Source organism: Chenopodium album, chromosome 8, assembly GCF_948465745.1.
Source record: "Chenopodium album chromosome 8, dcCheAlbu1.1, whole genome shotgun sequence".
Taxonomy (NCBI): Eukaryota; Viridiplantae; Streptophyta; class Magnoliopsida; order Caryophyllales; family Amaranthaceae; genus Chenopodium; species Chenopodium album.
In genome coordinates, this window is record NC_137841.1 from 8,633,435 (window position 1) to 8,653,812 (window position 20,378).

At 35.0% G+C, this 20,378-nt stretch overlaps 2 protein-coding genes, 4 non-coding genes and 1 pseudogene across 8 annotated transcripts; 6 read left to right on the forward strand and 1 right to left on the reverse strand.

Moving 5' to 3' along the window:
- The first annotated feature begins 1,007 nt into the window (after positions 1 to 1,007).
- Positions 1,008 to 2,027, forward strand: LOC145555806 (uncharacterized). Its single transcript, XM_081617530.1, has 3 exons — positions 1,008 to 1,617; positions 1,697 to 1,834; positions 1,922 to 2,027. The coding sequence occupies exons 1-2, from the start codon at positions 1,009 to 1,011 to the stop codon at positions 1,739 to 1,741; spliced, it is 654 nt and encodes a 217-aa protein (XP_081473656.1). The 5' UTR covers position 1,008; the 3' UTR covers positions 1,742 to 1,834; positions 1,922 to 2,027.
- Positions 2,028 to 3,756: 1,729 nt separating this feature from the next.
- LOC145555807 (uncharacterized) lies at positions 3,757 to 6,253 on the forward strand. Of its 2 annotated transcripts, XM_081617533.1 has the most exons (8): positions 3,757 to 4,361; positions 4,448 to 4,544; positions 4,636 to 4,728; positions 4,808 to 4,906; positions 5,006 to 5,140; positions 5,600 to 5,706; positions 5,802 to 5,874; positions 5,941 to 6,253. In XM_081617533.1, exons 1-8 carry the CDS (start codon positions 3,805 to 3,807, stop codon positions 6,058 to 6,060), a joined length of 1,281 nt encoding a protein of 426 aa, XP_081473659.1. In that variant the 5' UTR covers positions 3,757 to 3,804; the 3' UTR covers positions 6,061 to 6,253. The 2 variants fall into 2 exon arrangements, with proteins under 2 accessions (XP_081473659.1, XP_081473658.1); XM_081617532.1 differs by having other exon boundaries at positions 5,802 to 6,253.
- Positions 6,254 to 13,586: 7,333 nt separating this feature from the next.
- On the reverse strand, positions 13,587 to 19,403 carry LOC145555808 (protein FAR-RED IMPAIRED RESPONSE 1-like; annotated as a pseudogene). The gene is made up of 6 exons (XR_014091563.1): positions 19,114 to 19,403; positions 18,932 to 19,027; positions 15,586 to 16,879; positions 14,252 to 15,427; positions 13,995 to 14,081; positions 13,587 to 13,907 (listed from the first exon to the last, which is right to left on the reverse strand). The product of XR_014091563.1 is annotated as a protein FAR-RED IMPAIRED RESPONSE 1-like (transcript).
- A 428-nt stretch (positions 19,404 to 19,831) lies between these two features.
- On the forward strand, positions 19,832 to 19,914 carry LOC145557199 (small nucleolar RNA Z199). Its single transcript, XR_014092249.1, has one exon. It is a non-coding gene; the product is annotated as a small nucleolar RNA Z199 (small nucleolar RNA).
- Positions 19,915 to 19,991: 77 nt separating this feature from the next.
- On the forward strand, positions 19,992 to 20,066 carry LOC145557146 (small nucleolar RNA SNORD18). The gene has a single exon (XR_014092202.1). It is a non-coding gene; the product is annotated as a small nucleolar RNA SNORD18 (small nucleolar RNA).
- A 44-nt stretch (positions 20,067 to 20,110) lies between these two features.
- On the forward strand, positions 20,111 to 20,194 carry LOC145557200 (small nucleolar RNA U54). The gene has a single exon (XR_014092250.1). It is a non-coding gene; the product is annotated as a small nucleolar RNA U54 (small nucleolar RNA).
- A 54-nt stretch (positions 20,195 to 20,248) lies between these two features.
- LOC145557201 (small nucleolar RNA R64/Z200 family) lies at positions 20,249 to 20,342 on the forward strand. The gene has a single exon (XR_014092251.1). It is a non-coding gene; the product is annotated as a small nucleolar RNA R64/Z200 family (small nucleolar RNA).
- Positions 20,343 to 20,378: the final 36 nt, after the last annotated feature.

Consider the following 20,378-nt stretch of genomic DNA (forward strand, 5'->3'; position numbering starts at 1 on the left):
TGTATCAGCTATCCTACATTAGCTACTGGCTGTACATTGTAAATTCAAGTAGTATTATTAAGGCCTAGCTATAAACTTAGTATTATAAACTAAAAACACAGTTAGTCAGCTTAAATACTTGTACATTGTAAATTGACGTTTCAATCTTATACCGATACAAGTACTATTTCTTGGTTCCCAAGTTAATAAGTACAGAATAGACGTGTGACCTATATAGTCACTAGCTAAATTTAGAGGCTATATAGACAGGGCTCATCCCTTAAGCTTGTCAGTACCAAATTGAGAGCATTGCATAAATAAGGTTTACAATGAAATGTAGGAAGGATAAAGAATACACTTACAGTAAAGAGGATTTTAGGATTTTCAGTCTTTGAAGAGGAGTTCTCAAAAATTCTTGAACTAAAACTTGTGATGCCAACTCTTCATCAGTCAATTCTCTTCTAGTATAAGATGGAAGCCATTCTTGAAAAGCTTTGCAGCCTTTTGGTGAAAAAACATAGCAGGCTGAGGAGTTTTTAATTTTGAGCCTATATCTTCTACAAAGTTTGCCTTCAATACTTATTGATTATTTCTCAATTTTGAGCTATTATTGTTTGCCTTCAAATTTGTAATATTTAATCCAATATGAATAATTGAAAGGGGTGGTGTATATATTGTTTGATGGCATCTTTGTTTTGTGTTTTACAGGTTTGTCAGAAAGTTGATGATGCTGTGTACAGGGTGAGTTGTTGATTTTGTTGACTGTGATAGTTGTTTGGCTTTTATTGGACTTCTGTTGAATATATTATGAAATGTATTTGTGTAGGACAATACACTTAGTGAGGGTGGTAAGATGAAGCAATTGGGTAAAGTTATCAAAAGAAGCAAGGAGGAGCGGACAAGGGTAAATATCTTATCTTTGTTTGTGGTTGATGTATTGTGGCATGGCTTTGTCATGTTTGTTGTTCTTATTGTTTTACATTGTTTGTGCAGCTTGAAAATGTAAATTGTCGGGTGGAGATGTTTGGTATGATTTTGAATGATTTTTGTGACAAAAAGAGGAAGCTAGTTAAGGAGATGGGATTTGCTGGACTATTTGGTTTGATTGATAGGAGACTTCCTAGGGAGTTGGCTTATTGGCTTGGTACAAGGGTTGATGTACCTAATAATTGCCTTGTTACACTGGATGGGCTAGAGTTTACTTTTGACCCTATTCAAGTACATTGGGTTCTTGGCATTCCAATGGGCAATTTGCCGGTCCCCAAGGATGTAGTTACTGAACAAATGAAAAAATTTGTTAAAGTTGTTGTAACTCAATTCAGCACGACTACACCTAGAAATGTGCAAGGGATACCTAGGAAAAATTTAGTGGAAGCAGTTTCGGGTCCACTTGAAAATGTTGATGAGTTTAAGGTTGCATTCCTGCTTCTGGCCCTGGTGGATGTTCTATGTCCTACAACATCTCATTGGCTTTGTCCTAAGCTTATAATAGCAGCCATTACAACAAATGACCCTGAGGCGTATGATTGGTGCACATTAGTCCTTGATCAACTTATGTATGCTGTTAAAAGCTTTGCCAGGAGGTTTTACCCATTGGGGTATTCCAAATCGCTTGGAGGGTGTACAATTTTTCTTTCAGTAAGTTATATTGTTTTGGTAATGATATCTCCATTTATTTTGCAGACCATGTTACATGATGACACCATTTTGTTTGCAGATAATGTATCTTGATCGGTTGAGACGACCCCCTGTGAAGTGGTGAGATTTTCCTCAGATGACTGTTTGGACAGAAACCGAGATAAGAAAGGCGAAGAAGGCTGATCGTATTCCGAATGGGGATTTTGGAAAATTAGGGGTAAAGTGAACATTAGTATTATGTCTAAAAAACTGAATAATGTTTATATTATAATAAATGAATGATTGAGTTTGGTGTTATTTGTAGTGTGTGAATGCGGCGTACGGTAGGCCACATGAAAGGGCTGCAATGGACGTTATGCCGGTTAAAAGAAGGGTCGGTGCTGTTGCTGCTCAGGTATTACTAAGTCACCCAGAGAGATGGTGCTAGTAGTATAACATACACTAGGATGTCTATATAAAGACTATGATTCCAAATGTTCAAAATGATGTAGTATAAATTATTGCATATCCTTAAAAAAGAGGAAGCATGAACAAAATTATACAAAAAAAGAGGAAGCATGAACAAAATTTAACAAAAAAAGAGGAAGCATGATGTAGTATAAATTATTGCATATCCTTATAAATTATGTTATTCCCTTTTACTCTTGGCACTTTGATTATTAAGGCCCTACTTAATGTCTTTGAAAAGTATGAATTAAACCTTATTTTTCATATTTTGTGCATGTGATTAATTAAAATCTTCCATTCGGAAAAAATTCTCATCATATGCTAAACTTTGACTATTCATCTTTGAAAAGGTATTTGTTAGTTTGAATTCATCACCCTTCCTCCAAATAGCTGCAATTTCAACCCTTTTCCCTACTACTCTCTGTACCTGTCATGTCATTTGTTGCATAATAGTCTTTGGTATCAGCCTTTATCTAGCAACATGCCTGTTATTGCTGCCTGTTATTCAACTTATTTCTTTCAAGTGATAGAAACCTCTGAAACCACCCTTTTTTTTTCTAAAAATTGCTGCATGTTATAAATACAGTAAATCATCTTGCTACCTCTTCATATTTGGCTGAAGAGGGTGCAGTATGTAGGACATCTAACCCAAGTTTTCCTGGACAGGTGGGGGTTTTTATATGCATTGTGGCTAGGGTTAAGGCTTCTGAATAGTTAAGTCAACATTGGGGTTGACTATTAATCTTTCTAAATTCAACTATACCAACTAGCCGTATATCCTGCTGTATATATATACTCTATTATTTTTACTCGTGTGTAGAAACATAAAATTGAAATGCATTATTATCAAAATTCATTAAATTATATGAAACATCGCTTAAGCAAAGGTATACATACCACAATAGATTCAGCCTTGGGATCAAGTTTGTGCAACTGGGAGGGTAAAGGGTCAAGTAACCCAGCCAGCCATGTGAGAATTGAGGTTTTCAATTAGAAGCATAAAGGTTTGTCCAGGGGAATCAAAAGCAACCTTCTAAGTGTTGTAATCAGATTTTCCACCTCTAAAGAACCAAGTAATCACTTCCCTTCATCCCTTGTATCATCTGCCGGTTTGTTTAATTTGTTTGTTGTGTGTGTGTGTGACAAAACAGGTTGCAGAAGCTTTATTGAAAGCTGTTGATGCAGAAGAGGAGGAGGATGTAGAGGATGAGCTTATATCCACACAAGGTGTGAGGAAACGTTCAAGGGAAGGGCCGGGTTATTTCGGGTGGAATAAGTCTTCAGGTATGCAAATCTTGAGTCATAAAGTGCAGTGTTTTTGAATTATATAGTGTTGATTAATAAATGACATTGATGTACATGACATGTTCTGGTATGCAAGGTTCTTCATCTGCTGTCCATGATATTGATGTAAATGATTACATCTCAAGTGGCTTAATGTGTAGCACACCTGTGCTAAACAATCAGTGGGAGGAAACCCAAAGAAGGGAGAGGCAGGAGAAGGAAATGCAGGAGGTAGAAGAGAGACAAAGAAAGGAGTGGGAGGAACGGGAGAGGATAAAGGAGGAGAAGGAGAGGCAGCTGGAAATTGAGAGACAAAGAATGGAGCTGGAGGAGCGGGAGAGGATACAGAAGGAGAAGGAGAGGCAGCTGGAAATTGAGAGACAAATAATGGAGCTGGAGGAGCGGGAGAGGATACAGAAGGAGAAGGAGAGGCAGCTGGAAATTGAGAGACAAAGAATGGAGCTGGAGGAGCGGGAGAGGATACAGAAGGAGAAGGAGAGGCTTGAAAGGCTAGAAATTGAGAGACAAAGAATCGAGATGGAGCAGGCACGGCTAGAAATGGAGGCTAAGGAGAAACATGAGAGGGAAGAAAAGGAGAGGCTTGAAATGGAGGAAAGACATAGGATGGATAAGGAGCAACAAGAATTGGACAAGCTTGAGGCAGAGCGAGAGGAAACAGAAAGGTTGGAGAGGGAGAGGTTGGAGAGAGAGAGGTTGGATAGGGAGGAAAAACAGAAAACATGCCTAATACGTGGGCCGGAAAGCCCGGAAATAAGTGATGTTGAGGTTAGTTTCAGTTCTGAAGAGGAAGGGGATGATGAATGTGGTTCACCGTCGACCTTGGTTGAAAGAAGTCGGCGGAAACGGAAGACAACGACAACACCCTGTCGAATAGTTCAAGGGTATGTAATCACATGGCGGCCTAGGAAGCATCGAAGGCTCCGCCAACCATTGTTTGATTATGTTAGAGTGAACACAAATTTCTCCCCAAGGAGGAGGCAGCACAATAACATGTAAGTGTTCTGTCCATAGTGCCCATAGTCTGATAGTTTGATAAAATTTATTTTTGTTTGGATACTTTGATAAACTTTATTTTTAGTGAAGAAGATCCGGTCATGTTAAGGTGCGATGGAGAGGTAGCAACTCTTAGTAGATGTTCTGGTGTAGCGTTGAGTAGGGGCCAAGTTTGTGATCAGGTAATGTAGTGTACGGTAACAAAGTTATGTTTTTTCAACTGGTTATCAAGTGAAAATCTTATCTGATTCGATATCACCATGATGTGTATAGTATGTTAGGGTTGCTGGTAAATTGTATGAAAAGGTTTGGGCTCATCGCTTTGAAGGTCGTAGTCGACGGTTCATGTTGGATCCTGCATTTGCGGTATATCTTGTCTTAAAATAATTTAGAGTTCATATGAGTTGGTAATTATTGTATAGTAAAGTGTGCTTTGTTTTTCCAGATTCATGTTTTGAAAATGGAGAATTCAACAGAGTTGGACCGGGTCACACGTGTGTTTAGTAGTCAGATGTCTGGTTTAACACCGAACCAGATTAATGTGGTACGGAATGTTTTCAGTTAATTCTGTTGTAAATACAAAGAGGTGGTTATCAGGAGTTTATTCATTAGTAACGTGGTTTAAAACATGGATTTTATATAGGTCTTTGTCCCTGTGGTTTTAAACAATCATTGGTGGTGTGTGGCCTTTTCGCTTAATCGGGAAGAAATTCTAGTGCTGGACTCCATCGAAACATCCACTGCTGCAGATCTCCACTCCATACATGTGAAGCAACTGGTAAAAAAAATTTTAAGTCGATGCTTACCATTTTTTTTATTTTTTTTTGTCCATACTTAACCATATTTTCAACATTAAGCTTGATTCTTTTGAAACTTCATATTAAGCTTGATTCCTAATACGTGGCCAGAAAGTCCGGAGATAAGTGACCGATTATTTTAATTCTTTAACAAACCCAATTCTATGACTAAATTAATTCTAAAAAAACTAGTGGTAAACATGCAAAATAAGAGACTAACAAGAAACTTCAACCCTTTTGTTGATGTCAAATCTAACGAGTTTTCATGGAGGTAATTTATCTCACGAAGAGTAGATACCCACTTACTTTCATGGAGGTAATTTATCTCATGAAGAGTAGATACCTCATCAAGAATTGAATCGTTTGTACATAGAGTCACACTTAAATAAATTTTTTTTTTTTTTTGCTTTCATTACTACAATAATTTTTTTTTTGGAAAGGCATACGCGATGGACTTGGTCTTCCAGTTACTACAAGAAGACTGGCCCCTTGGTACTGTTGGCAGTTGGACGAAGACATCGCTTACAATGGATCAACAAGGAGACTTGTATGTATACCATTTAGTTTTGTAACCATTTTGATGCTAAGTATTATAGATTCAACCTTACATGTCTTGAATGCGTCTAATGCTTAAAAAAACAGGCACAGTTGCAGAGTTCATATGCTAGCAGCAATTAAGCGGAATGCTGACAGACTTCTAACTAATTTGAGAATGGTTAGTGTGTATCTTCTTATTTATCACATTTTATTTAAATTAATTGTTGTATCACCACTTGTACAGGATCCTGATATAAATGTGGAACGGTCGTGGCTGTTGTTCGAGGACTTACTGTCTGATTTCAACGAGGCTCGCGATACGGTGTTGGATGCGGTTTCCAAAAAAAGAAGTTTCCCGTTTTAAATGTATGATCTATGTGTATATGGATGAGACTCTAACTAGGTGATGAAGATTTATGGTTGGGATGTGGACTATTATTTTGGGTACGGTGTAAGAAGGTATTTTGTATCCAAAATATTGTCCTACCTGTATTTTGTATAATTGGCAGGTATTAGACAATATTTAGGGAAAAAAAGATCCAACAAATATTTATTTAGGCAGGAAAAAAACTTGAAACAAAATACTTCGTATGTTTTGGCAGTAATTTTGGAAGTAAATTTCGGCCTCAGAAATCATATTGTGGTCTGACTCGTTTTCTGATTGAACTAATTATGACATAGTATCTTTTATATAAATATGACGTAAATTCTTTTATATAAATGACACGTGTATGATGTCTAATTACTTATATTTGGCTACTTTAAAATTAATTTAAGTAATTTATGAGATAGTAACTTGTATAAAGTCTTTGTTAAATAACATCATAGTAAGTTAATAATACTAAAGTTCAAGTTCAAAGTACTTCATTTTTCAAGCTCCACAAGCTAATTTAATACTAAGATAATATAATAGTAATGACATTCATAGTAATATAAATAATTACACTAACTAACTATTAACAAGACTATTAACAAGCACACCATTCCAGTGATTTGTCTCCTTCATCAGATTCTTGAATGAGCATTGCTTATTGAAGTTAAGTATTGCCATGCCTCCGCAAACACCTTCTGGCTGAGCCATAGATATGTTGTACGGTTTTAATACGCCTGTTACCCATCGCACAAGGACATTAGACACCCGTGTTTCCGCAACAATTAAGATATCAGGGTTAATGACTTCTATGAATTGGGAAGCTCGAGTTGGAAAATACTTGTTAGACATACCCTTACAATTCCATGTCAGAATTTTGTATTCTCCACATAATTTTGCCTCCTCTCCCACTAACAATGGTGGAACGACGTTAACCTTCATAGTGATCTGACGTCCATCCCTTGCATCAGAAGTGGCATTCACTGTCTTCAACGACAAATGTATGTTTCTTCGTTGAGTGACCACCAAATTCAGTTCATCAGAACAACTATGAAACGAAGTACAGTACTCTCCACATACTATGGTAGTAGATTTAAGCATCCTTGGCATTGGACTAGTGAATGCTAACACTTCATCTAATGAAGTTAATAGGTTCCCAACTGTTGATTTTTCAATTAGCCTCCAAAAGTACACCTTCAATGGTTTTGGTAGTAATGAAAGGTCGGTTAAATCGGGTATGTGGAAAGGAGATATAAAACCATTGTTTGTAACTTGAACGATGTTCATTGGGTGATCGGTTTTTTCAGGTTGTAGCATCAAATTTAGTAGCTCCGTTTTTGTAAGGAACTGAATTTTGACGAGGTTTTTACATGAGCTTGGGCATAATAGATTGCCAATTGATTTAGATTTCTTGTTTGTAGGTTTCATGTTTGTAGGTTGGAGGCAATTTTTTTTAATCTTGTGAGTTTTCATCATCAAAGAACTTATTAGGATTTCCTTCATGGTTTCAGATTGGGTAATAAGAAAGTTTGGGGCTCGCACATTTATATGTCTTGAATTGACTGCGTAGGTTTTGTAAAATCAACTTTTACTGTGTTTATATATAAACTTTTACAGTTTTTTTATATATAATAACAGTATACCTATAGGTTTTTATTGTTTTTTTTATATATAATACCAATATACCTATAGGTTTTTATATACTTTAAAATTTGGTTTGGCGCCAAAATGAAAATAAATCTTTCCCTCCCAAAAAAATTTGTTACTCTAGTATCTTTAAAAAAAGGTAACTCCATAATATAACTGTAGACACCCATTTGTATCTCCCCAAAACCAAACCCGGTGATGAGTGCCTTTCACGTCAAATCATAATCGAATGAAACGAAAGTGTGGAAAGGTCTAGTGTTGCGGAAAGTTTTATTTCTTTTCTCTTCTCTCTGTTTTTGAAAACTTTATTTTAAGAAAACAGCCAATCCAGTTTGGTTGGTCCATGATATGGGCCCAATAATGGTATAGTTGGATGGGGCTTGCAAAGACCTTTCCAACGATATATTATAAGCCCAATTCCGATGAATATTGAGGAAGTTATGGCCAATTTACTAAACTGGGCCCGGTTTGAGCTTTAAGTACGGCCTAATGATCTAGGGGAGGGCCTAATATAATTTATCATTCCTAATGCAATTAGGAATGGTTTTAGTCTTCTAGAACATTCTAGAAGGTTCTTTTCATTCCTAATTCAATTAGGACTCTTCAGAGTTTTAATTAGATCAAATAGCATTTTCGATGGGAATTATATTATTTTATCTTCCAGTACGGAAATTTATCAGATTTTGGAAAACGTGTTAAAAGTCAGTTTGGCGTCCAACCCCAGGCCTTGGCGCCTGGAATCGGGATTGGCGCCAGACGCCAGCATTGGCGCCTGGCGCTAGCCACTGGTTCTGGCGCCAATTAGCCAGGGCTGGCGCCAAGGTGTTTTTGTGGTCTTCAGACTCTGTTTTGATAAATTATCTTTTTTTGATGATTTGTCTCTATAAATATCGTATCAAAAACTCCGTTTTCATTCACGAATTCTCTTTATTCTTAAGTTTTAATAAATTCTGTTTTAATCAACTTTCTTCATTCACGAGTTCTCATCAACAATTAGTTTTAATTAGCATTCATCGATTCTCTTCATTCATCAAGCTTTCATTCTTTAGCATTCCATTCTTTTCTTTTCTTTTCTAAACTTTGTTTTCACATACAAAATTCCGCATTCGCAAGATCTAGAACACCTAGCCATATTCGAAGTTGCCTTCGCCCTAGACGTGAAAGGTTTAATTTCTGAGGGTTTGGTCCCAAATCTCTATTTCAATTATTTAATTTAATTGTTTGTTTATTATTTTCCTTGAAGTTACTAACACGTGTATTTTGTTATTAGAAAGAGGTACGAGGCATCCAAGTAAGTACTTTAATGGTTTAATTGATATTATGATGTAGAATTCATGCTTAGATTGTTATTTTAATTCCTAGTATCATGTCTAGGGTAACTTTAATATCAAGTATGATTAAAAGTACGATGCTTCCTATATTCTTCCTAATATTAATTCATGTTAGTATCATGTTAGGGCTAAAGATTTGATTTTTATTGCTTAGTGACATGCTATGGTTTGTTATTAATCTTGTTAGTATCATGCCTAGGATCTTGCTATTTTTATTATGCTTTAATATTAACATGAACATGATTATGATTATAATTGTTATAATTTATTATTATTTTGATGATGATTATTTTATTTATGATTATTATTATTCTTCATGATTATTATTGTTGCTTGATACATATTATATTTATTTTTATTGCTTGATCACCTTTTATTGCATGCTTAAAGGGAATTGGTACTTGTAATCACGCTTAATAAGATAATTAATAATCTTGTTAGGGTTAATTTGATTATAATTCAAGTGATCGCCAATAATAGTTTATTTGTGCATTAATATTCAACCAACATAGATAAACAGGTTTAGGGTTAATCTATTGATTGTATGTTAATCAGAAAGCGCACATGAATACGAGCAGAATAAAGTAGAGGCCTATTATTAGGGCAGGTTTAATCTCTTTTAGGTTGGATTTGTACCATCATCCCCGAACCCTTATTTGGTTCATGACCTTATGGAGTTGACGATCTCTTGGATCGTTAAGGGGTGTAACTTTCACCTCGTGAACGGTTTACAAGTTCCTTAAAAACTTGTTGGCGACTCTTTTGCTCTATCTTCTTCCCTTTTGGACGCCACCGTACTTTAGTGTATGATCACAGTGGGGTTCGAGCTAGTGGGATTTTAAAGGCTTGAAACTATTCCCTACAATAACAGTATTTAATTTAATAATAACGAGACTATTGTATATTAAAACTGTATAATATTATGAAAAATATGTAAAAAATCTTTCACCTAGCTATACAAGTAAAATATCTATAAAAATGAGTGTACTAAATTAGAACAGTATTTTATTAGATATTAAAAATCTTTCCCCTCCCAAAAAATTTGTTGCTAAAAAGTAACTCTATTATCTTTTAAAAAAAGGTAAATCCATAATATAACAGTATTTAATTTAATAATAACGATAATATTATGAAAAATATGTACTTAAATCTATCACCTATACAAGTAAAAGATCTATAAAAATAAGTGTACTAAATTATAACAGTATTTTATTAGATATTAACTGCATAAAATAATATTATAACTGTATTTTATAAAGACCTAGTATGAAGCCATTACATCATCATATACGACCTTTTTTTAAAGATAATAGAGTTACTTTTTAATATAAGCAGTATAAATTTTAATATGATGGATAATGTACTAAATTTTAATATGATGGACAAATTAAATATGATGGTATTGTTATTATTATATGAAGTAATACCTTCAAAAACTTAGATGGTACTTAGATGGTAGAAAATAGCTATGAAGGAAAATGTACGGATAAATTGGACATGTAGAAAATGGTAGGCCAACTAAATGGTGGAACATTATTGACTGTAATTTCCCAAGTTCAATGGTCTATCTCATTTTGCGCAAAGATAAGCATTGACCACCATTAATGACGATCGATCTCCCATATACAACTATAAATAGGCCATTCACAAGAATTACGTTATTAATTTCATGTTTTCTCTATTCTTCAAAAATTAGTATCCAAAAATGGAGTATGAAAATCTTCCATGCACAACAATATTATTCAAAAATTTTATGAACGACAAACTGGTAAGCATTTATACAATATTTCGTTCACTAAAATACTTTACTTCATTTCTGTAACGTTATTTTAGGCTCATGTAATTGATCGACTTTGTTGTAGCCTCTTCCGGCCGCTTGGAGACCCTGGCTACATCGACCTACAGACTCTGTAAGAGTTATGCGTGGAAATAACGGTCGAGCGTGGGATGTAACTCTTTCCGGGACAGAAGTTAATTCTCATAGACCAGTTTTCCTCCACTTAGGATGGGATACATTTGTCACTGATAATGCCATTGTTGCTGGTGAGACACTAAAGGTTTATTATGCTACAGGTGCGTTATTATACGTTTTACACCAGACAATGAGGAAAGACTTCCAAATGCGGTTCACCAGTAGACGTAATTCCTATCGCTTCTTTTCCAAATAAAATAACGGTATCAAATAATGTTTTATTTTACGCTGTTGTTACTGTTGTTGGGTTTTTTCTTTGATCAATATGATACCACCTACCCCAATTGTTGTATAATCGGGATGATACCTTAAACCCCGTATATTTTCTTAACCTTTACCACCATAAACAGCAAGTTGAAATGGCAGAAGTTGATTCTTTGACCGATTCCACAATTGCACCTATGGAATCTTTCACATCCCTTACATATCACCTATACTAGTATAAAATAATATTATAATTAGTATTTTATTAGATATTAACTGTATAAAATATATATAAATGTATGTGCAAATAAAACTATAACAGTACTAAAATACAAAATATACATAATAATTGTACTAATTAATATAATAACAGTACTAATTTAAATAATAACAGTACTAAATTAACCAATAATTGTATGCAAATACTAAGAAAATCCGATAATAAGCCATCTATATAAAATACACCTTAATTACTTTTTTCCAAAAGTTGTAAAATTCCACTTTGACACATGACGAACTCACCTAATTAGTTTAATTCCACAAATTAGGGTAATCAATTTGAGAAATTATATTCCACAAATTTGACAAATTGGGATATATTCGTTTTTGGTAATTGGAGTCCTTTTTTAATTGTTTTGGTTAATGGTAACAAATTAGGGTTCATTGGTCATTCATTCAATCTTAAATTGCTTTGGGGTAATCAATTTGAGAAATTGGGGTATATAATTAATAATAATTGTATTTATTTCAATATATTCTACCTATATTACCACAATATTGTACTTATTATAATAACTGTATATATTAATGAATAATAATTGTACTTATTATAATAACTGTATATATTAATGAATAATAATAGTACTTATTATAATAACTGTATATATTTATATATTCTAACTATATTACCCACAATATTGTACTAACTATATTACCACAATATTGTACTAGTGTACATATAGTAGTATTATAAAGTAAAAAAGATGTATTAGTTTATATATTAACTGTATTGAATGATTGGATTGGATCGGATCAAATCCTAATTCAAATTTCGGTTTGGATTGAATTGGATTGGATTGAATCATAATTCGGATTGAGATTTCCGAAACAGAATGAATTCATGATCGGATTGAATTCATGATCGGATTGAATCAAGTCCAGGTCGGGTCATTTCTAATTCGGGTCATTCTCACGGTCATTTCTAGTTCCTTCAACTCAATAATTTCAAACTAAAATGAACTACGATACAAACCTAAATAAGAAGAATTATTTTTTGCCACGGGTACTTATTTTCCCGTGGCAAATATCACACTTGTGCCACGAATAGCGCTTTTTTCCCGTGGCTTACAACAAACTTTTATCTGTATGTATAATAGGATAAAAATTGTTTAAGTCTAAATTATAGTGTTAGAATTTTTGTTTTCTTAAGAATTGTTTGCAATTGTTATTTGACTATCTTTTATTATGAAATCTTTTTTCACCTGTAAATAAAAATAAAATAAAAGTAACTACACAATAATCATAAATTGGATTCCATTAGGATTTAATATATTTCTCTGTTAATTTTATCTTCTATCAATATACATAAAGATAAAAACTAAATTTTTTTGTATAACTTAATCTATTTATAGAATTGATTTTTTTTTTTTTTTTCCAAAAAGATTAGACTTATTAGTAAATTAAAAGTACGCCACCTATGAGTTGTAGCATATATATGGACAGCTATACCTGTTTAATTATACGATTATGAGGCTGTTTAAATTTATACCAAAATGAAGCTTCTTGCATACGCTTCCAATACACCAAGCACACACGTGTCTCTTTTTGGAAGGCCACCAATTAAATCAGTCAAAAAAATGCTTTTAGGGGTCTAAGTTTTATAGGGGACTAAGTTTTTTTTTTCCTACCAACTTTCTAATTGACTAAGTTCTTAACTAAGGGACTAAGTTATTTAACTCAACCTAGTTAAATGTACACCGGAAATTGCACATGAGGTCCCAAACGGTTGGATACTCCGCACACCAGCAGCAATGAAATCAATTTCAGCACAACAGATTATGTTAAGTTAAAGAGTTCACGAACATAGTTGTAGATTGTAATAATCTAATTTTTAGTGTGTTACAAACACAAATTACATATTTTTGTAACTTTTGTGTATATGTATGTGTTATTGTGTTTCTGCACTAAGTTAAATTAATACAAATTCAATTTTTTTTTTAAAAAAATTATTGTAAGCCTTATTGGCCACAATAATATATATGGCAAAAGTTCACTACCCACAGTAAAATTTGAGAAAAGAATCTTATTAGCTAGAATGTGTGGCAAATAATTAACAGTTTTGATTTTAAAATAACTTAATTAGTGAATGACATAACTTGATTTCATTTTCATTGCTTAAATGTCATACGAGACATAAGTGATTTCATTTTCATACGAGACAGTACTACATCAAACACTTTGTTTCCTAACTTTCGATGCCCAAAAAACACAGAAACACTTTTACACTTTTAGTTATTGTACGACGGCCCACTAAAGCTTCCTGAGAACGGCAAAACATCATGAGAAACCCATTCGGGACAGGACTGAATAGACCTCGTAAAGTACCCAACTTCACCATATGCAGGGCCATACCCTATTCCACCTACCCACATTGTCGGAACTGCAGCTTCAGAAGCCTGAAAATGCCCCTGTGATGAGTAAAACACCCTTCAGATGACAAAACCATTAACAAATAATGCCGTATTTCACAAATCAACCATTAACAAAACTATTACATGCATAATAGTTGCGGGTTCCTGATCTTTGGCCTTCCTTCCTCTTTTTCTTTTTGGCTTAGGAGCGTTACATTGAGGCTGAACAACCTGAGTTATCAAAAAAAAAAAAAAACACAAAAAAAAAGATAAAAAAAAAAATTTGAACATATTAAGCATAATGCCATAAACCTACATATTTTAATCAACATCAAAACATTTTAGTGACTTCGTATCTCATAGCGCATATAAAACATAAACAAAAAAGTTAACGCATATACCCCATTGTTTGGCACACTATGTGTGGGCAATGAATTCTTGGCACATTTCTCAGCAAATGAAAGGAAACGCTTAGCCCTCGGTCGGTGTGCTTTTTTCCTAGAGATTGGATCGCCAACAGACAATGGCTTCTGCACTGATGCTGGGGTCAGGTTGTCATTCACAGAAGAATCATCATTTGCAACAACTATAGCTTGAGTTGGATTGTTAATTACAGGGTCAATGGATACATCGTCTAACCCCAAAGCAGAACTGACCATACATGATCCCGCAAAATCAGAGGGCGGCGCGGTACCTATCCCTTCTAAATCCATATTCACCGAAGGGGAAGATTCCATAGTGGCAGGTTCACTACCAACACTTTCAGCACCCTTATCACTTTCCTTTAGGATGGCAGCATCCAAGGATTTTTCCAGCTTTCATATAGCTTCAAACGCCATTTTAGCATACTCTGGACGAGTTGCTGCCTTAAGACAAACACTGTCAAACTGCACCATTATTCTATCATACCTCTTCACTTCTTCCGTTTTCGTGGGATCATGGTATGCCACCTTAACCCGCGTGTGACGCCTATGGACATCTTTACGCCACCGCCTCAATATATATTTTGAAGGGACTTCCTTAACCCCATTATTGTCAAACACCTTAAACTGATGCCTACACATGATTCCATGAGATTCGAAAAGCTTGCATTCACAAGAAGCGTCACTTGTTTCACAGTTGAATGTTACAGTGTACACTCTCTTCCTATCCATAGGAATTTCCTTTTTTTGTTGTTTATCGTAGAACCAAACCCTATCTTGAACCAAATGTTCAGCAACATTGTTAGACACCTCCTTTTTCCCAACAATGCTCAAGTACATTAGCCTGGTGCATTGCTCCTGTATCTCCACGAATTTTGCATCTGTGTACACCTTCTGAAAGGCTTTCTCAAATGCAAAACCAGTTATCACATGCCTCAATCTCATTGCACTGTTCGCATCAGCTTCTTTCTCCGCATTGGACCTGTTTTCCATGGCATCACAGTACCTCTCCACAAACTGGTACAACCGCATGTCACTCTTCACGTACTTGTCAAAGAAGCTGTTAATGCATTGAACGCTGAGTGGTTTTCATCCCTGCCCAAAATAGGTGTTTCATGTAGGCAGGGATCCACATATGCCTCTCTTCATACAGACCTATGACAAAAACAATAAAATAACAAGCCTTAGCTTGTTTACCAGTCTGCCAAAATTAATTTTTAACATACATATCATTCCTCCCCGTAAAAAAAAAAATTAAAAATAAAATAAAACCATACATATCATTATTAACAGAAAAGAGGATTTAAGATCACCTGAAAGCCACTCATCTGAACCGAGACCATAAGACTCCATTGCTAAGGTCCAGTTAAGCTCAAACTCATCTTCGCTCAAACTGTCATATATAACATTAAGCAACACATCATGAAATTCCTGGTAGTTCGCATAGCTCCCGAGCTTCGTACCAAACTTATTGACAATATGCCACAAGCACCACCTATGCCTAGAATTAGGCATAACATTCCTCAAAGCTTTCCGCATTGCTGCACATTGATCTGTCAAGAAACCACCGGGTTCTTTTCCACCCATGCAATCAAGCCAATTGCCAAACACCCACTCAAAAGTATCGGTGTTCTCATGGGATACTAGAGCACATCCCAAAAGAATAGTCTGTCCGTGATGATTTACACCTACAAAGTTGGCAAAAGGTAGCGCATATTCATTGGTAACATATGTAGAGTCAAAACACACAACATCCCCAAACTCTGCATACGCTACCCTACTACGAGCATCCACCCACATCACATCGGTTAACCGACCATCATCATCTAATCGGTACTTGTGGAAAAAATTCTGGTTATCCGAACACATCTTGTCAAAATAGGCAAGCATGGCATTTGCATCACCACCCTCTAACTTCAACTTCTTGTCACGAGCCAATACATTCCTCAAGTCCCTCTCCGTAAGGGCCATGTTCTCTACCCCACCCCGCTCCTTTGCTAAACTGCGATGAAGTTGAGTAACCTGAGTCCCAGCACTACAGTCATTGAACAACCTCCTCCTAACTGCATTTGTTAGTTCATCCTGTCGATACATAGCTATATATCAAGACTTTCGAGGAGTTGGATTGTGAAATTTATGTTCTATGATTGCCTTCCGCACTTCCCATGAACCATCAGCTTTACAAGCAGCCCTCATTTCCACAGGACAGCCACATTTCTTAGTCTTCCTCCTGTTTAGATCCAATGATAAACCACCGCCATAGACCCTTATCCCATTTACCCTTCTTCGTAAGTCTGGCTTACCCGCACATTCACACCGCCAAATGTAGCTCCTTCTCTTATTCTTGTCTGTTTTACCATTCTCAATCTTATAATTCCCAGCTGCCCGGTATACACCAAATCCCCTTTGTTTACCGTATTTCCTAAAGAATTTATCAGCATTCTCCCAGGTACTAAAAACCATACCCACTTCTGGATGGTCCAGTAACTCTTCATAATCCCCTTCATCACACTCCACAACACACCGAGTCGGGGTTGCTTCATTTGGACCAGCCACAAATACAGCAGACCCTAGCACATCATTAACTGGGGTCCCCATGATCCCAACCTGTCATGTTTAACACAAATTAATTATTTCACAAAAACTCCACCATTAAGTAAAAATTCTCAAATTTCACAAATTTCACAAAGCAAAAATAATTCATTTCAGCAGGGAGGAAGCCTAAATTTCAGAAAAAGTCCACCATTAAGTAAAAATTTACTTGAGCAAGAAGCTAAAGAGGGTAAGGCTGGTGAGAATTTCACCTTTACTAGCTCAGGTAAGTTGAGTTTGTTAAGGTGGAAATGACAGAGAGGACACCAGACTCAGAAGGGGAAAAAAAACAAAAAGGATGGCCAACCTTTACAGACAGAACACAACATTCAAGTTACACAACAGACTTAAAAATACAGAAGGAAACCATCCTCAAATCTCTTGTAAATGATTAATTAAACCTCTATTTGCCTAATTAAACCTCTATTAAGAGAGGTTGCAGAAACAACATCAAACTATCCATGATAAAACAATGAAATGTAAATGATTTGGTATGACAATTTTACTTGCTACCCTCTGGAAGGATATCTTGACATTAATAAGGATAAAATGTGGCAGGAAAGATTACTTACAATACTCTCATTATCTCCCAAAATAAGCAGAATTTTAACTAAGAGAAGGTAAATATAAAATAAAGTGTTGTGATTATTTGTTGAAATTGTCTCAATTATTAATTAATATTTAATTGTTTTATTTTTTTTGGTGTTTTTTATTTTATTTTTGTTTAAGTAATAATGTGACATTTGATACTCTATATTAGCAGTAATTGCTTCCAGTAAGTTTATGTTCATCACTTGATCAATGCTTCTGGATATTTTTTATATTTCATTTTGTCCATGTTCGATATATCATCTTCTACATCCTCATCATCAGAGTCATCGACTATGAAACTACTTAAGTGATCACTACCTTCTAACTCATCTTCTGATGACTCATGATCTGCAACATTTTCAGATATTAAGGTATCAGGGTGATTTTCAGTATTCTGAGTTTTATCTCTCAGTTCACCTTGTCCTGACCAGACGTCTCTTTGGACGAGTTGGATTCAAGGGGAGAGCAGGTTGACTGCCTTGAGCACGATTCCATCAATTCCAGCAGAACAAACCAGACAAAAGTACTCTCCTTCATTTCCATTCCCTTCCTTTTCCTGCTCTAGGTTCCGAATGCTAGCCTATACAACTAATGAACCAAATCCATGATTCAATTCCAAGACATTACTAGCTAGCTATTTCCACAATGGAGTCAAACAACCCTCGCACATAAAATATTCACAAACATTCTCACACAAATGATGTAATAAGTCCGGTAGGTCTTGTATATAACGGATATATTGTCTACAATAGACTTGGCAAAATTGACTTATTCCGTGATTCCGGGTGACTAAACATGTTGTATCACACAAAAAGTAACCTCATTGTCACTCATTCAAAAACACAAAACAACACAACAACTAACTACTTCATAAAAATATATTCCCATTACGCACAAATAACAATCATTTACAACCTTTATACAATGATAACCGTCACTCATTTACAACCTAGAGGAGAAAAGACTAACTATTATTGCAATCATTGCTTATTGAGCTTTGTTTGTTAAGTTATTAAATAATAAATGAATTTCCTTTGCTCATTCAGATCTTAGTCATCTAGTCTGTAGTTCAGGTCTTCAGGATGCACAATAGTGTTTTTCATGGCATGATACCACAATAATCCCATGACTCTTCCCTAACAAAGCTTCGTGAATTGGGTTTTTAGTTCTCTTCCGCACTCTCCCAACTCTTCCCTAATATACGGTAGTACTTATTTTACTGACCTATAATGGCTAAGAGCTCAACCAAACAATTACACTGATTTATGCAAGATATTACAACCAAAAAACACAAAATACAACAACATTACTTGATTAAGGTGGGTTTCCAAATTAATTACAAAGATATTACAACCAAAAAACACAAAATACAACAACATTACTTGATTAAGGTGGGTTTCCAAATTAATTACAAAAACTAAAACATCATTCAAAAGTTTGCACTCCAATATATAAATCCAAACAGGAATAACATACCTCATCCGATTCAACCGGATCCAACTCTAACACTTCTACTTGATGGTGGTCACCATTTCCACATGAAGCTTCACCAACTTCCATTTACAATTCTCCCTGAACAAAACACAATAGTTGATTAACTAACAACCTAAATTTCACAAAAAAATAACAACAATACCAAAATACAGCAAGGATCTTACTAGATTAAGCTGGATTTGCCAAATTTTGGTAGAATTTCAGCCAAAATTCAACACTTTAAGGTGGAAGTTTTGGTGGATAATTTGCAGATTTTTAGTGGAATTTCAGCACAAAAACGTCACTTTAGGATAGAATTTTAGGTGGATTTGCAGAATTTTGGTGGAATTTAACACCAAATTTGCAAAATTTTGGTGGATTTAACCCCAAAAATCGCCAAACACCGGCGCCGGAGTCCTTTTTCGCGGGAAGCTTCAGCAGTGCAGTGAGTTACTTCTCTCTCCTCCTTTTTCTTTTTTACCCACCCCATTCTAATTTTACCCCCCTATTTTATTTTGCCTTTTTTTAATTACAAAATATTAATTTTTTATTCAGGTATTGGGCAAGGGGGCCCAATACCTGGTAAGGGGCAATAGTTTCTCTGATTAAAACCGGACCATAACAAAATGGGCCTTACCCAACCCACACATCTCACCACTCATTCACCAACTTTCCCCAAAATTAATAGCCGTTAAACCCCATTTTCACACATAACGGCCGTTCGATCTAGGGTTTAGCAGCTCTACACTCACCCCAAACTCATATAACTACACTCCTCAAACCCTCATTCTCCATCATCAATCGCTGCTTTCGCCGCCCATTTCACCGTCTCCTGGTAAACAATTCTTCTCTCAATTTCTCCTTCATTCTTGTTAATAGTTGTTGAATCTCCAAGTTCTTTGCAATCATCTGATGAGAAAAATACTGCAACAATATGACATTGATTTTCAATCTTCATGATTTTTGTATTTAAGTCTCTGATGATTGCTCTTTTCTCCAAATAAATTGCATTTTCATCTTTAAAATTCCTAATTTTTTCAAAGTTTTTTTTTTTTAGATGTATGAGAAATGATGAATAACTTTTGGTCCGTGTTTCTGAATTTACCGTGACCGATACCAATTAACCAACTCTGATCTCAATTTGTTTTTTTTTTTAAAAATAAATTTTCTTAATTTTATTGCGGCTCAATGATTTTTCAGCCTTTTAGGCAATATACGCTATTCTGAATCATTTATGTTGTCATTCATAAATCTTTTATGAGAGTTGCTGTACATTAAATTAATTTTTTTAATTAGTAATTTCATTAATTGAATTTTTTTTTTTTGCGATGATGATTTATGGAATTATTCACATGTCAGACTTCGGAGGTTGCTTGCAACCTATGAGATAAAAATCCTTAATTCTGAGTAAATTAAATTCCTTCATTAATTTTTCAAATTTCATTTTATT